Raw genomic sequence first — 17,566 nt, 5'->3', positions numbered from 1 at the left:
CTTCATCCGGTAGTGCAGCTTTTGTAATAGGGGCATTAATAGTATTTTCGAAGCTTTAGTGACTTTTTTATTTAAAGAGGAGTGACATTGTGAGTTTGTGACACTGAAAGTAAGCTGTAATGTTAACTCCAGACTTGGTAAACAGATCATTAAGTTATCTAAAGTTACATCTGACCGCTGCTGGTGCTGCCAGTGATTTTCAAACGGCGATAAAAAACTAAACTGGGAAATAAACTGTAAACTAATGCCAAACAAATTTTATAAATTAAAACACCACTTACTGCGAATAGTCCATTAAGCCGCCATCTTCATCTCTAGTGCAGTTTGGCAGCGTCAGTTCGGCGGGGGTGGGGGTGGGTTGTTAAAATCACATGATTGCAACTCAGCGCAGCTAAATTGCTGGCTTGGGTTAACGTGTCCTTGAGAACGAAGCTCCATCTAGTGGTGGAACCAGGTCAATGCATAAATAGGGCTTGAATGGGCGTGTTTACTGTGAAATCTTGACACACCTTTTTCGAAGGAAAAGGAGGGGGGACTACGGCGTGCATAGAGCAGCCGTACGCCATTCACACGGTCACGGCTATTTGGCATGGCTCCATACGTACATTCACAGGCTGCAGCGGACGCACAGGGAAATGGGAGACTGTTTTAGAGTGGATTGGAGAGATGAGAGCTGTTCATTTACTATAAGAAAATAACAAAAAAAATTGTTCCATAGCCCATCTGCTTTAACCTAGTTTTTTAATTATTCATAAGACAAACTTTTATTTTTTTAAATATTCTAGTTATAGTGTGTTAAGTCTTACTTTAGTTTAAACGTTTTTGAGAATTAGACCATCCAGCTAAGATAAATGTTATTCAATTTAATTGCCGTTGATTGATAAAATCTGGATTAGGGATATTTTATTTTATTTTGGTTTATTTATTACATTTTTATTTTTCGGTTGCCCACTGAGGAATTGGCACCTTTTTGGGGTCAGGGGGTTTGTGTGCCTCAGTGACTTTAAGAGCTATACCAGCAGGAGCTTAGTCTTTAAGTGGGACACCCAAGTTGGACAGGTCTGAAGGTAGAGCCCTGACAATGTGCATTCTATTTCTCCAGGCTTTAGATGCAGATAACAACACAATTCAGCAAGGACAATACTGTTACTATAAGCACAGGAAAAAAAAAACAGTGCTCGAACATGATGTGTACACATGATGCTCCCTTCACTTGGGCTTTGCCAGTGTCTTCTTTAGCGAGCTTTGTCTTTGGCCCTGACACCTTTTATCGGTGCGACCAAATAATCACACGTAGTGTCGCGGTATCACCAACCGAAATACATTTTAGGCAGATACGTCTGCTCGGTCTTGTTAAAAAGTTTTAAACCCTTCAATTCTGCCAATTTCTCCATTCGTGAAACCGGTTTAATAACTCCACACCTACATCAATGGTGAGAAAAAGGATTACAGTACCTGAGCGCACTGTTGTATATACTGTACAACACTCGCGTTTATCAGCGTCCCTCGCGTTTATCAGCCTTTTGTAAAGTAAAAGTACGAGCGGCAGGTTTCCACACAGCGACTAACAGCTTTATTTCAGTCATAAATTCACAATCAAATTCCAGCTATTATTTCCAGCCATGGTCAGAATTATTCACAGGAGAAGGAGGAATTTGAACTCATCGGGCCAAAATTAGATGTAGAGATACATCCTCTCGCTACTATCCTATCCACTGATGATTTTCATCTTGAATGTCACCGATTCGAGCGATTCTCCACATGGTCATTAGTCAGAGCCATAGCTTCTCTCATACATGTTGTGCAGGCTTACAAGTTTTCTGGTTTCAAAGACACAACCTGCAGATCATGGCATTATTGTGCTAAGGCTCATACAGCAAAAGAGCTATTGCAAGCGGAGAAAGTCAAAATCAAAAGCATGCAGAAGGGAGCGTACAGAGAAGAGCTTGTTTGTATTGCCAAAGGAAATGGCATTTCTATGCACAGTGCTCTTAAAAAACTGGACCCTCATGTAGATAGTAGAAGCCTTCTCAGGATAGGAGGTCGGCTTAAGAATGCAACACTCAATCTCGAGGAGAAATTTTCTTTGATCATTCCAGGATGCAGTCATGCTGCAAAACCACTTGTGTAGCATTACCATGATTGTGTCAAGCATCAGGGTTGTGTGTTCACAAAATCTGCTATCCGCAATGCAGGGTATTGGATTGTAGGTGTCAGGAAGCTTATCAACAGCATTCTACACGTCTACAGAGAGTCTTATGTAACAAGCTTCGTGGGAAGGTAACCGAGCAAAAGATGGCGGATTTACTGATCGATCGTTTAAGCACTGAACCTCCCTTCACGTATGTTGGTCTTGATGTTTTTGGACCAAAAAGCACACGAGGAGGACAAGCTCGAAGCAAAAGATGGGCAGTTTTTTTCACTTGCATCGCTACACGTGCCATACACATTGAGTTGATTGACAGCATGGATGCGTCTACTTTTATATATGCTTTGAGAAGGTTTTTTGCTCTCGAGGACCTGCAAAACAAATTCGTTCTGACTGTGGGACCAATTTTGTAGAAGCATGTAAAGAGCTGGAAATTGTATTGGCTGACTCTTAAGAGCCTAACGTGGAGAGGTATCTGGGTGGAGAAGGTTGTACATGGGCCTTCAATCCACCTCATGCATTCCATATGGGAGGTGCCTGGGAGCGAATGATAGGAGTCTCCAGGCACATACTGGATTCCATGCTCCAACAGATCACTCCTTCCTGCTTGACGCATAGTGTTATCTACTTCTGGTGCCACAGAGATGCAGATAATTTAAACTATTTTCTTAGTGGTTGGTTTAGACCATGTGACTCTTGGGTTTAAGGTTAATCAGGAAGTAATTGCAGTGTTTAAGATTCTTTCCATGCGGTTACACAAGCAGTCTTCACTCTTTCTTCGTGTTTCGTTCCTTGGAAGGGCTTTGTGTGTAAGTTTGTTACTTTTCTTTAAAATTGAAGAAATGGATATGCACATTTAAGATGTAAATTTTTATAAGTTTAAAACTTTTAAAAACTAATTATTGTAAAGTGATAGCCATGCTAAGTAGAGCTGAATGTAGCCTCTGTTATGAGTGTTCATAGAACGTTGTAAACTATGGAGATTTATGTGCATTATTTGTAAATGTTTTGTAACCATACGTTTGTAATCTGTGTGGTTTAGTTTTACAGTAAGAATGAAAATAAGATAAAGAAAAGGAAGAGGAAAGAACATTACAGGAAAGCATGAAACTTGGCTCCTGCGTCTGCCTCCTCTTTTTTCAAGTTCTGCTTTTCAAGTTCAACTGTTAGCTATCTGTCAGTACTGCATAGACAGAACACGCATCTAGGACAGAATATTTTAAATAAGATATGTTGGCATATTCACGAATCAGGACATTTGCTAAAAAACACAGAGGGTCATGTAGACTGTTGACCACAGAGAGGATAATTGTAGCTACACTAGTTCGAAAAATGGCCACATATCATATATGTGTTATGCATGTTTGTTTTCTTTCTTTTTCTTTTTTTTCAGCAGACACCGTGAAAACAAAAAACAAAATAAAAGGTCAAATATTTAAATATATACAAATCTCAATTGTTTCAAGTCTTTTCAACTTGTTCTTTGTCCATTGAAGTGTTAAGCATTTCAGCATAACGGAAATGCAAAATAATTATGTAAATTTATAAAACATATATTATCCATGTTGAGCACATCAGTAGCATAAAACATAAGTAAAGCACAATTACCGTGTGCGCCTCTTGAACCAAATGCAGAATAAAGTTAATTTAAGGACATCTCTTGACCCTGACCCATAATGTCACAGTGATAGAGATACTTCTCACCTTGTCAGATGACCTGTCCACCAAAATAAAAGCTTGCATGAGCTTTTAACCAGCATTATGTTTAAGTATACATTTACGCTATAGACATTTTAATGTGGACAAAAAGCCCCAGTGCATTCTCCACCATAAATATGTAGGGTTTCAGCTCTGATTCAGAGGTGAATCAAATCTTTAAGGATTCGGGTTAATTATTATTTATAGTGTACACTTTATCAACTACCCATCCATTGTTTAGTACGATTTAGTGTATCTTACCAATTTTCCTTATTCCATGACCATTAAAGATAACACAAAATCTGGTATTTATCAATTATGAGCAAAGTAACTTAAGATTTGGGGGGTATTCCAGAAAGCAGGTTAGGTGACATACCCGGATAAGTTTGAGGGTGTTAGTGAATAACCTCAACTTTTGGTTCCAAAAACGGAGGTAACTTCCGGGGTATGTAAGTAACCATAGCAACTTACTCTCTAAAGATAACCTGCTTGCTAGCAGGTTATGTTCCAGAGTAAGTTTGTTTCAGAAGGTTATTCAGCACGGCGCGCACTTTTGATGATGATCCCGTGAACGTGGAGGCACAAATTTACGAGTTTTTTTCGCCGGGAGAGAGTTATAAGACCGCGTATTGATGTTTTTTCATTTTCTAATGATTATTTGAAAGAGCATTATTGGTTTTCAATGGAATCGTTAATTTACTTAAGACATCTCTTGAAACCGCATATTGCAAATGTCACAAACGGCTGGTCTGCGCTTAGAAAACATTCTGTGCATAGCACTTAGTTTTTTTTTGCGTCAGGGCCTTTTTTTGTACAATGTGTTGCATGTGATGCAGAGCATGTGGGAAAGGCAACTGTATGTCTGGCACCTAAACACTTCTTACACACATGTGTACAGTTCCCTGGACATAAACCTCTGCATGTTATTAGAGGAATTCTACAGAGTGCCAGGTTTGTCCTTTATAGTAAAATCAATGACGCATATTTAATATGTAGTTTACATATTAAATACTCACATCATTACTAATGATGATGCAAAATGGCCAGGATCTGTGCATGATGCCAGAATTCTCCACAAGTCATCAATATGCCAGACATTTCAGCAGGATATGTTTTGCTCTATTTAATGTTTTTTAATATATATTAGTATTGTACACTTAAATCATTACAGGACAGTACAATGCTTACTTGCTGGGGGACAGAGGATACCCTTGTGTGTCCTATTTAATGACACCCTACCCTGAACCTGATCCTGGACCACAGACATGCTTTAACCTGGCTCACAGCCAAACACAGTCCAAGGTGGAGATGACCATAGGGATCCTCAAGTCTAGGTTTCAGTGTCTGTGTGGGCTCCGGGTCAGTCCAGAAAGGGCATGCATGTTGTGCTTTACAACATTGCCACTATAAGAGGAGAGAGCCACCTTCCTTGTATTGAAGAAGATGGCCCAGAGCAAGCTCTACAGATTTTTGCACACAACATGGAAGTGATGGAAGACAGGATTTGTCAAAATTACTTTTATTAAATTGTTTGCACTGGTCTGCTGCTCAGTTCATTTCTTTATTTTCTGTAAAACAATGAAAGTAAAATGAAATTGTGTTTTTTTAATGACATTGCTTTATATACACAACAACACTTTTAACATGCAACAGATTAATATACGCACAAGTTCTCACCTTAAGGTGACGCTCCAGTAATTTCTAGTGTTGCTTTTTTAATGGATAGCCTTTTCTCTTCCATTTAAGGTCCATCTCCATGTCACTTTTTCTTATTTGTTTTTAAAGATGGACCTTATACAGCTCCTTTGCTGGCAACTAGGAAGGAAACTAGGATTTATTATTAAAAATAATTAAATAAATAAAATTCTGTCAGACAATAAAATTAACATATGGACAACTGCACACAAATTCTTACATTAATTAGATTGTGCATTGAGGTTAAAAGACCTTTATCCATGGGTAAATTCCCAGGTATGTACTGTGAAAGCACAATGACAGTTTGTTACTCTAATGTAAAAAGGTTAGATGGGCTTCAGCCTTCTTTCTATTAGCTCCATGACAGAAAGAATAGGCCTATACTAAATCATGTTAAATAAGTAGTTCAGTGATCGTGTAATCAAATATTACCTTTTTGCAGAACGTTTTTGTGTTTCATTTTCACTTGGCTTCTGCCTCCAGAAGGATTACACCTTATTAAATAAGAAACCATAAATTCCTGGTCAATATACATTGGAATTTTAACCTAAAAAAATGAATGGCAGGAAAAGTAAATGCTTTCATTTAACAGCCAAAAGGATGCGAAAGGGATGTTGAATTTTTTTGTTTTATAATAAAAGGGGAGGTGATGTTAAATTTGCAATTTAATACACTCACGCATTTACTCTGTCTTTTATTTTTTGCCATGCCGGCTCTCTTTCTTTAGCTGATCTAGCCGTATTGCTTTTTATCATTATTATTGGCTTGAATTCCTCATATGCGTGCATTAAAACCTCTGTGAAATACGCTGCTCTCTTTTTTTCACTTTGCTTTTCGCATTTTGACTCTATGGAAAATGTCTTCATGTACACAACGTGCATGCGCACTAACTCTGGGTAACCAGTAGAGGGTTGATTAAACTTACTCTTATCAGGTGTTTTGGAACCGAAATACTCGCAGTATGCGGGTTTGGGGTTAATCAACCCAGAGGTTAAGATTAACCAAATGGTAAGTTAATCAAGCTTTCTGGAATACCCCCCTGGGGGCAAATGTTTACACTTCAAAACACATGACCAACACAACAGTTCTTTATGAAGAAACCCTATTTTATTTAACTAATTTCCGATACATGAAACTACAGTAGGTTGACAACCAGAATGGTTATTACCGTCGCGCTTACCGCTGTGGGAAAACGGCAGCAGCCAAAATAAATCAGTTGCATTTTAAAGTCATTTGTGAAATGACCGCCAGGTGGCGCAAAGTGCCATTTTTCACTCTACGCAGTTTTAAATAGAATTAGGTCATAAAAAAAGTCTTAATATGTTGTACCAAAGAAATACTACAGTGATTGTAATTTTCACATCTGAGAACTTTATACAAGAAAAATAAAAAATCTGAACCAGAGATATTGATATTTATTGTACAGATCTGGCCATTTTAAACGCACATCTTCAGAAAAGGGATCCCGCGACTTGCCGCGGTTGTGCACGGCAAGCTGTGAAAATGCCATTCATTACCTGTAGGGGGCAGTCGTGTTTCAGTCTGAAGTATTGTGTGTCTACTGAAGCCGAAAATGTGTTGTGTCTCTTGGGCGCCCATTGACAGCAAGTGACAGAGCTCATAAACGTGTTAAGCTCAAACTGATATGTATTTATTCTTCATTTTCTTCTCTCCTTCAATGATGTTACTTCTTTGACTGCGCTTTCTCTATTCAGAATTATTATTATTATTATTAGTAGTAGTAGTAGTAGTTCTCTGAATTTATTATTGTTATTATTCTTATTATTATTGTAAAGCATCCGCGTTGTTTTATTGTGTTTATGTGCTTTAAATATACATTAGCACTTGTGGCTCAGTGGTAAGTGATTTCGCCTGCCAAGTGGAAGGCCCGGGTTTGATTCCCGGCCAGTGCCCAAAGTCAATGTTATGCGCAAAGAGTCCAAAGAAAAGGTTAAAATACACGTGAGGATTGAAATTAAGTATAAACCGTAAAAAGATGTAGCAAGAGACACTTCAATTAAAAATAACATTCATTTTAACGTATCACAAAAAGAACATTTATCCTCTACCTCCAAGTATTTAATAATAAAACAAAAAAAAGTTTACTGGGTAAATTTTGTGGAGAATCTTAAAATGAATATCTTTTTTTTTGTTAGAGATGCAGTATTTATTAGGCAAAAGCCAGGCATTATGCCATTTAATATGCGAGAGGGAAATTTTATTGAAGATCCTACATTCCAGAGTTGGTTGGTTGGAAGCACGTTTGAAGGAGAAGATAACGTCACAAATAAAAATAGGCCTAAAAAGATGCTTTAAAATTAATCTAAAATTCATTCCGACATTCCTCAACAAAAGGCAGCGTTTTGATCAAAAGGATGATAAATGCGTGTGAAACATGCAGACATGAAGGACTATACTCAACAAGAATATAGAGAATAAGAATCATGTTTATAATAAGATAATTAATTAAATAATAAAATTGTATCAAATAAGAACTTTATCTAAAAGCCAGACTGACCAATTTTCTCATTCACTGCTAAAGTAGTTAAATATGCTTATATTGTAGATACGTAGGTTACATTTTAAAATATATATAAAACAGTATTAGACACAAATATATATGGTAGTATATATGCAATGAAAAAGCTATTTACACATGAGTGCTCAAATGTAAAGCAAACACAATTATTAATTTATTGCGTATATTTAACTTCATTCAGCTGTTTAAGTTATATGAAAAATAACGTCCCTACCAGCCCACTATTATTTTCTGTTCAAATTTAAAGATGCCCGTGTGTGTAAACAAAGAATACAAAAGTGTGTAATCTTTAATAAAGTTAGCCTAGTTTCCAGTGCTGAAGCAAACATGATTTTGTTTTAGTCTATTCTTTGAATACAACGCGACAGTGCGCTCCGAAGTAAAGCCCACCCACACAGTTACTGTAATCCCCCATCTTACCTTTTATTTACGATAGGTGTGAAGTTATCAAACCGGTTTCGCTGCTGGGGGAATTCGCAGAATTGGGGGTTTTAAAACAAATTAACAAGACCGAGCAGACGTCTCTGACCAAAATGTATTTCACCAGCAAAACATAAATAGAAAAATAAACATAAGTAAATATAAAATGTTTAATGGTAACAATTAAATCAGACTTCATAGTTGGATTTGATACTTTGAGTGTAATTCATAAATTTATCATAGTAAAAGTACCCTAGCATGAGTTAATATATACCTATATTAAATAAAATTGTATATTTTACAGTGAAAGGAAAGTCCGATGCTGTAAAGAGTTTTACTTAATAGGAACCTGGAATGTAAGATCCATGAATCAAGGTAAGCTGGACGTGGTCAAACAAGAGATGATAAGACTGAACATCGACATCTTAGGAATCAACTAAAATAGACAGGAATGGGTGAATTTAATTCAAATGATTATCACGTATACTACTGTGGGCAAGAATCCCTCAGAAGAAATGGAGTAGCCTTCATAGTCAATAAAAGAGTAGGAAAAGCAGTGCTGGGATGCAATCCCCAAAATGACAGAATGATCTCAATTCGAATCCAAGGCAAACCATTCAACATCACAGTAATCCAAGTTTATGCCCCAACCACTGCTGCAGAAGAGGATGAAGTTGACCAGTTCTATGAAGCCCTACAACAACTTCTAGAATTGACACCAAAAATTATGTCCTTATCATCATGGGGGATTGGAATGCTAAAGTAGGAAGTCAAAAGATAACCAGAATAACAGGCAAGTTTGGCCTTGGAGTACAAAATGAAGCAGGGCACAGGCTGGTAGAATTTTGTCAAGAGAATAGGATGGTCATAGCAAACACTCTTTTCCAACAACCCAAGAGACGACTCTACACATGGACAACTCCAGACGGTCAACAGAGGAATCAGATTGACTATGTGCTCTGCAGCCAAAGACGGAGAAGCTCTATACAGTCAGTAGAAACAAAACCAGGAGCTGACTGTGGCTCAGATCATGAACTTCTCATTGCAAAATTTAGGCTTAAACTGAAGAAAGTAGGGGAAAGCACTAGGCCACTCAGATATAAACTAAATCATATGTCTGAATATACAGTAGAGGTGGCAAATAGATTTAAGGAATTAGATCTGATCGACAGAGTGCCTCAAGAATTATGGATGGAGGTTCACAACATTGTACAAGAGGTAGCAACTAAAACCATACCAAAGAAAAAGAAATGCAAGAAAGCACAATGGCTGTCTGAGGAAGCTTTACAAATAGTTGAGGATAGAAGGGAAGCAAAAGGCAAGGGAGAAAAAGAAATATACACCCAATTAAATGCAGAATTCCAGAGACTAGCTAGAAGAGATAAGAATGCCTTCTTAAATGAACAGTGTAAAACAAATAGAAGAAAACAATAGAATAGGGAGAACCAGAGATCTCTTCAAGAAAATAGGAGATATGAAGGGAACGTTTTATGCAAAGGTGGGCATGATAAAGGACCAAAATGGCATGGACCTAACAGAGGCAGAAGGCATTAAGAAAAGGTGGAAAAATTATACAGAAGAACTATACAAGAACGAGCTTAACATCCCTGATAACCACAATGGGGTGGTCACTGACCTAGAGCAAGACATCCTGGAATGTGAAGTCAAATGGGCCTTAGGAAGTCTAAGCAAAAACAAGGCTAGTGGAGGTGACAGTATTCTAGCTGAACTATTCAAAATCTTAAAAGATGATGCAGTAAAAGTGCTACACTCAACATGTGTAAACTCAACAGTGGCCACAGGATTGGAAAAGATCAGTTTACATTCCGAACCCAAACAAGGGCAATGCCAAAAAATGCTTAAACTATCGCACTCATTTTACATGCTAGCAAAGTTATGCTCAAAATCCTACAAGCTACAGTAGACTCCAGCAATATGTGGACCAATTTTGAAGAGACAGAGGAACTGGAGATCAAATTGCCAACATATGCTGGATCATGGAGAAAGGTAGGAAGTTCCAGAAAAAAACATCTATTTCTGCTTCATTGACTATGCCAAAGCATTTGATTGTGTGGATCACAACAAATTGTGGCAAGTTCTTAAAGAGATGGGAATACCAGACCATCTTATTTGTCTCTTGAGAAACCTATATGCGGGTCAGGAAGCAACAGTGACAACTGGACACGGAATCACTGATTGGTTCAAAATTGAGAAAGAAGTTCGGCAAGGCTGTATACTATCCCCTTGCCTAATTAACTTATATGCAGAGCACATCATGAGAAAGGCGGAGCTAGGTGAATCACAAATTGGAATTAAGATTGCAGGGAAAAATATCAACAACCTCAGATATGCAGATGATACCACTCTAATGGCAGAAAATGAAGAGGAACTAAATAGCCTCTTGATGCGGGTGAAGAAGGAGAGTGCAAAAGTTGGTTTGAAACTCAACATTAAAAAAACTAAGATAATGGCATCCGGCCCTCTCAATTCTTGGCAAATAGATGGGGAAGAAATGGAGGTAGTGACAGATTTTATTTACCTGGAATCCAAGATCACTGCAGATGGGGAATGCAGCCAAGAAATTAAAAGACGTTTGCTCCTGGGGAGGCAAGCGATGGCAAATCTAGACAGCACACTAAAAAGCAGAGACATCACCCTGCCAACAAAAGTGCGTATAGTCAAGGCTATGGTTTTCCCCGTTGCAATGTATGGCTGTGAAAGTTGGACCATAAGAAAGGCTGAGCGCCAAAGATTTGAGGCCTTTGAACTCTGGTGCTGGAGAAGACTCCTGCGAGTCCCTTGGACTGCAAAGAGATCAAACCGGTCAGTGCTAGAGGAGATCAACCCTGACTGCTCTTTAGAGGGTCAGATCCTGAAGATGAAACTTAGTCACCAAATGGGAAGGAATGACTTACTGGAGAAGAGCCTAATGCTTGGAAAGATTAAGGGCAAAAGAAGAGGACGACAGAGAATGAGGTGGCTGGATGGAGTCACTGAAGCAGTCGGTGTGAGTTTAAATGGACTCTGGGGGATGGTAGAAGACAGGAAGGCCTGGAGGAACATGGTCCATGGGGTCGCGATGGGTCGAACACGACTTCGCAACTAACAACAATTTTACACACACACACATCAATTTATACACATCGCGCAGCTCTTTCTCGCGCTGTCCTCAGCGTGGGGATCAAAGGGCGGAATTCCAGCGCCCTTGATTAAAATCCGTAGCGCGCGTCATATCCCACCACTCACATGCCATTCTCCTATTCTCCACCACATCACGTACTTCCCGGACCTTGGACTAGACTCCGCGCCTTGCTTTTATAATGTGGAGCAAGCCCGAGATCATATAAACGTTAATTATTACCAGCCGGAACGAATAGGCGGCTCCGTCCCTTTACCGCCTATTCAGTGAGCCTATGGAGTGAGCGAGTAGCGATAGTAGATTTGGGCGCGCACCCATCACAGGCGCACGCCATGACAGATCATCATAATTTTCTTTAATAGTAAATAATGACCCCCGTAGCGCTATACCACTGCTGGCAAAACCTTATGAAATACAAGTTAACATTAAACAAATTTACAAAACTTTGTGTGCAGTTCTTATGGCCCTGTCAAAGTAAATCATTCAGTACCAAGCCTGTAAATTTTCATGTAAAACAGGTACATCTGTATGAATATGATGATCTATCGATCAGTGACTTATGTAAACGACTCAGTTCGGATGTAAGTAAATGGAAAGACAATATGCAAGACAATACTGCTATGATATATCATTTACAGAAAAAATTTAGGCACATCAGTCACTTAACCCCCCAAAAAGGTCTTTCTGAGTGTAATGATATAGTTGTAAAATAACAGATGTACGGTGCACACTGAATACTAAAACTAAACCAGACACGAGGATTAATAAACCAAGATAGCCCCATACCCGTTTTTTTTAATAAAGAATATTATTGTGTATAGAGTGATTAAAAACAATGCAATTTATGCTATCATAAGAAACATCTTAATTTCTTACATTCCAAGGATTAAAAACGGTAACAAAGTCAACTTTAGAATCTAGAATCCAGAAGATTAAATTTACACAAATTTAAAAAGAGGCCATAATCACTGAAAGTCTGCAGAAGAGCCTCAGATTCAAGAGTTTTTTTTTTTTTTTTTTTAAGTGTGGAGAGGTGCATTACAGTTCCTCTGAATGTATAGGTGAGAACTGCTGATTCACACTTGGGGAGAGTGATGCCTGGCATTGTAAAGCACACACAGTGACACTAAAAGAACAACAACCTAGGATTAATAGGAATATTTTTAGGCGTGCCAGCTGCCACTTTTTAGTTAGAAGTTTTCAGTATAAATCTTATAATGCCCACATGACATCAAACATTCCTCTTGTTAATAGTTTAACTATTACCATCCGTGCCTAATTCCGCGGCCCCGCTCCTTTGCATATCTAAAGGGGAGGACGCCTAACTAGTGAGCGAGGAGCGATATTGATTTGGGTGCACGCTGTGACAGGCTGAAAAAACTATTGTCCTCAAAAATGTAAGAGATGAGGACTTATATTAATGTGCAAAAACTATATAATAAAACTATATAAGACTACATACAGTGGTTGATCAATTGGAATGGTTATTACCGTCGCGCTCACCGCCGCGTAAAAACGTCAGCGGCCAAAATAAATCAGTTGCATTTCAAAGTCATTCGTAAAATGGCCGCCAGGTGGCGCAAAGTGACATTTTCGCTCGTTGCCGTAAATACAACAGTGACCGTTATACAGCGTATCTCTGTATCGGTTTATTGTTATTTAAGTTCTGGATTATTTCAGGTACTTTAAACACATTGTTGGGTTGCTCATGTTGGCTCATATGAGATGTAGTTTACAAATGAACACCTGGTTGGGTTATTTTGACCCAACAACTGGTTTATTCATTATTCTTTCCTTTCTCCAAATATCAGCCTGCAGAATGTTTAAAATATTACTGTTTATTGTGTTACAGGTGTAGTTTTAAGAGTTGTATAGGCAGGAATGTGTGTGTATACAGCTCAAAACCTCCATCAGTTATTAAAGATAGCGGCTATTTAGAAAACATGCCCAGTGATTTCTGAGCTTCAGGAAATCTCCCGGCGCTCTGCGCATAACACCGGGCCAACTCATGTCGGAAAGAATTTATAAACGGTTTCTAAACGTGGGCTATTGTTTTTTTACTTATAATATTTGTTGATTTAATTTAAATGAGGTTTGGGCTCAGGACTTCGACTCGGCATCGTGATTCTCCTCTTTAATTTACTCCATAGTTTTAATCAGCGCTCAGCCGCATGCATGGAGTTTTCCAGAGCGCACCGGCCGAAGTAGACTAATGATTATGAACACGTCGGGAAAAACAGCAAGCAGACTGACTCTGACCATTTAAAAAAACCTTTGCGTTCATTTTCTGATGCGCTCAAGTTCACCAAAAACAATACAGAGCAGCGCAGCTTACAACACTTACAAAATCACAACACTTACAAAATCACAACGTTTTTTCGTTATTGTGAGTGCGCTTAAATAAAAGTTGAGTCTTATAAAGGCATGTAGTCTTATATAGTTTTATTATATTGTAGCGTTTTTCACCGCTACGCAGGAACTTGGAGAGACGAGTGAGCTGCTTTTGCTGCCCAATGCAAATGGCTGGGAGTAATTTATTTTCTTCCGCACGTATACACAAAAACCACCACATCCAACCTCCATAAAACACACATCTATCCACACACACACACCTATGGCCGAAGCCACTAACTTAAACACCTTTTCCCAACAGGGTGAACACAAAACAATCCCTCCCGCAAAGCATGATGGTAGACCATCAAAACCCCGCCCACGCCACACTGCCCCCACCCGAGCTGTGACCGTCCCCGGTCATCATGGCGAACTCAGTCTAGGAGGCGTGCCGGTGGTCGGCGCTGGCGTTGCGAACGCCAGAGTCTCTTTGCAGAGGAAGGAGGGTTGCAACCGTCCTCCTGAGGCGGCCCGGCCTCCACAGAGTTCAATATCTCGCTGGCGTTGGGCTGATAGGGAGCGAGACGGTCCCGGTGGAGCACGACCACTCGCGACCGCCCCGTCAACCGCACCCGGTAGACTACGTCAGAGAGCTGGGCCAGTACCGTGCAGGGCCCCACCCAGTGAGACATAAGCTTAGGGGAAAGCCCCCTTTTCCTTCCAGGGGAATACACCCAAACCTGCTCCCCAGTAGCAAAGTCTCGTCCCCGGCTGTGGGTGTCATACACGCGGCGCTGTTTAACACCAGCGTCCGCCAAGTGTCTACGTGCTAATTCGTGGACTAATTCGAACATTAACGCCGCTGGCGTCAGCTGTGAGGATTCCTGCACTGCGGTGCGATAGGCCCACAGCACGAGGGGCAGATGTTCGTCCCAATCCTTCTGCCGGGCGCTGGTAAGCACGGCGAGCTGGGTAGTGAGTGTCCGGTTGAAACGCTCCACGAGGCCGTCACTCTGCGGATGAAGGGGCGTGGTGTGGGTCTTTTTCACCCCGAGGCGCTCACACACCGCCGCAAACACCTCCGCCTCGAAGTTACGCCCCTGATCGCTGTGCAACCGCTCCGGGGCGCCGAACCGGCTGAACACTTCATCCACCAGCACTCGAGCCGTGGTGGAAGCGCTTTGGTCAGGAACGGCAAATGCCTCCGGCCACTTGGTGAAGTAGTCCATGGCCACCAGCACATACCGGTTCCCGCGATCGGAAATGGGAAACGGCCCGAGAATGTCCACGCCCATAGGCTCCATAGGTGCCCCCACCCGAAAGTCTTGCAGGGGTGCTCGCGAGCGCTGGGTAGGGCCCTTCTTTGCCGTGCAGACGTCGCATCTGTGCACAAAGAGTTCGTTATCAGTGTGGCAGCCCGGCCAGTAGAAACGAGCGCGCAGCCGCCGCAAAGTTTTTGTTACGCCGAAGTGTCCCGCGCCCGCGTGCCCATGGACCATCCCTAACACCCGTGTCCGCAAAGTCCGCGGCACCAGCAGCTGAAAATACTCGCCAGCGCCGCACGGCCGCTCCCAGTGGCGATAGAGTAGGCCCCCCCGCAACGATAGTCTGTCGAACTGCGAATGGAGCGCTTTTACCTCTAGGCCCAGGTGGGCGACAGCGTTATACTCCGGTCTCCGGCCCGCTTTAACCCAACCTAATACCTGCTGCAGTGCCGGGTCCTTCTCCTGCTCAGCGATTAACTGTTCACAGTCCAGCTGCGGCACCGGCGCAACGGCTATAGGCGATGGTTTAGGCACCGCAGTAACTCGGCTGCACGCCGGCTTGGACGGCTGGTTACCGACGGGGGCTCCGGAGGACTGCGCAGGAAGACTGTTCTGACTCACGGGGTTCGAAAAGTGCTCGACGTCGCAATCGCCCGCGCACGCTTCTACCCTCTCGCAGTGCTGACAGCGCTCGTTGCTACACGGCCGGCGGGACAAAGCATCGGCGTTAGCATGCAGTTTCCCCGCTCGGTGCTGAACAATAAAATCGTAATCTTGCAACCGCTCGAGCCAGCGCGCTAACTGCCCTTCAGGCTCTTTAAAGCTAAGCAGCCAAACTAACGAAGCGTGATCGGTCCGCAGCAAGAAAGACTGCCCATATAAATACGGCCTAAAATGCTTAAGAGCCGCGACGACCGCCAACAGCTCGCGCCGCGTGACGCAGTAGTTCTTCTCCGGTCCAGACAACGCGCGGCTGAAGTAGGCGATAGCACGCTCTTTGCCCTCGGACACCTGAGACAGGACGGCCCCCAGCACTACATCGCTTGCGTCCCTGTCGAGGATAAACATACGGGACGCGTCCGGATATTCTAGAACAGGCGACGTAACCAGAGCTTCCCGTAACTGGGTGAACGCTCGCGCGTGCACCCAGTCCCAACGAAACGGCTGGTTCTTTCTTGTGAGCTCGTGTAGCGGGCTGGCGATCGTGGCAAAATTCTTTACGAACCGGCGATAGTACGAGGCTAACCCGAGAAAGGTGCGTAGCTGCGACACATTTACCGGTTCAGGCCAATTCTGTACCGCAGCAATTTTGGCTGGATCGGTGGCAATCTCTTGAGCGCTAATCACGTGTCCCAGAAAGACAGTCTCCTGCCGCAACAACTGGCACTTTTTGGAATTTAGCCGCAAATTCGCCCGCTGGATAGCTAGAAATACCTCCCGTAAGTTAGCTAGCGCAACCTCAAACTCCTTGCCGTGCACCAGTAAATCGTCCAGGTAGACGACACACCGATTGCGAGGAATATCGGCCAACACTTTCTCCATCAACCGTTCGAACGTAGCTGGAGCGTTACATAGGCCGAACGGCATGCGCCGGAATTGCCACAACCCCTGTCCGATCGAGAACGCCGTTTTAGGACGTGCCTTCGGTGCGAGTTCTACCTGCCAATACCCGCTACGCAAATCCAGCGAGCTAAACCACGCCGAGCCCGCAACGTGTTCAAGCGCATCATCTATTCGCGGTAACGGATAAGAATCTTTGCGCGTTACCTCGTTTAACCGCCGGTAATCCACGCAAAACCGCCACGACTCGTCTTTCTTCCGCACCAGCACAACCGGCGAAGACCACGGCCCGGACGCTGGCTCTATGACGCCCGAGTCGGCCATCTCCCGCAGCGTCTGCTCGGCGATAGCCCGTTTAGCTAATGGAAGCCGTCTCGGATGGAGCCGCACAGGAGCTGCGTTACCCGTATCGATACTGTGCTGCACCAAATTGGTATGAGTGCACTCGCGCTCATCTACCGCGAAAATGTCCGCGAACTCGTTCAAAAGGGACTTCACGGCATCGGTCTGCGTCTGATTTAGGCCTACGCTGCTACGCTGCATAAGCTCGGCCATTATGCTCGTTCGGTCTGCTACCGGATGTTTACATGGGGCGCCAACCGGAAGTTCCGCCCCCCGGGTTCGCTCCACTAACCTGTCCGGCTGCGCTTTGGGCACTAGCAACCTGGCTAACCCGAAGCTACCACGCAACGTTCCGTCATCGAGATTCAGTACGGCACCCCACCTTTCCAAAATATCCAACCCCAAGATACAATCATCCTCAATGTCGG

General features: G+C 42.3%; 1 protein-coding gene across 1 annotated transcript in view; it reads right to left on the bottom strand.

Annotated features, from left to right (window-relative positions):
- The window catches only part of LOC128527651 (uncharacterized), a gene marked incomplete at its 5' end in the record, with an annotated part of 33,451 nt that extends 16,226 nt beyond the window's left edge, over nt 1–17,225 (bottom strand). Inside the window, 2 exons of the mRNA XM_053500114.1 lie at nt 14,798–15,260; nt 15,609–17,225. Coding sequence (XP_053356089.1) covers nt 14,798–15,260; nt 15,609–17,225 — 2,080 coding nt within the window. The remainder of the gene's footprint in view (nt 1–14,797; nt 15,261–15,608) is intronic.
- Nucleotides 17,226–17,566: the final 341 nt, after the last annotated feature.

This window comes from Clarias gariepinus, chromosome 7 (genome assembly GCF_024256425.1).
Source record: "Clarias gariepinus isolate MV-2021 ecotype Netherlands chromosome 7, CGAR_prim_01v2, whole genome shotgun sequence".
Lineage (NCBI taxonomy): Eukaryota > Metazoa > Chordata > Actinopteri > Siluriformes > Clariidae > Clarias > Clarias gariepinus.
This window is presented reverse-complemented; position numbering and strand designations above follow the sequence as displayed.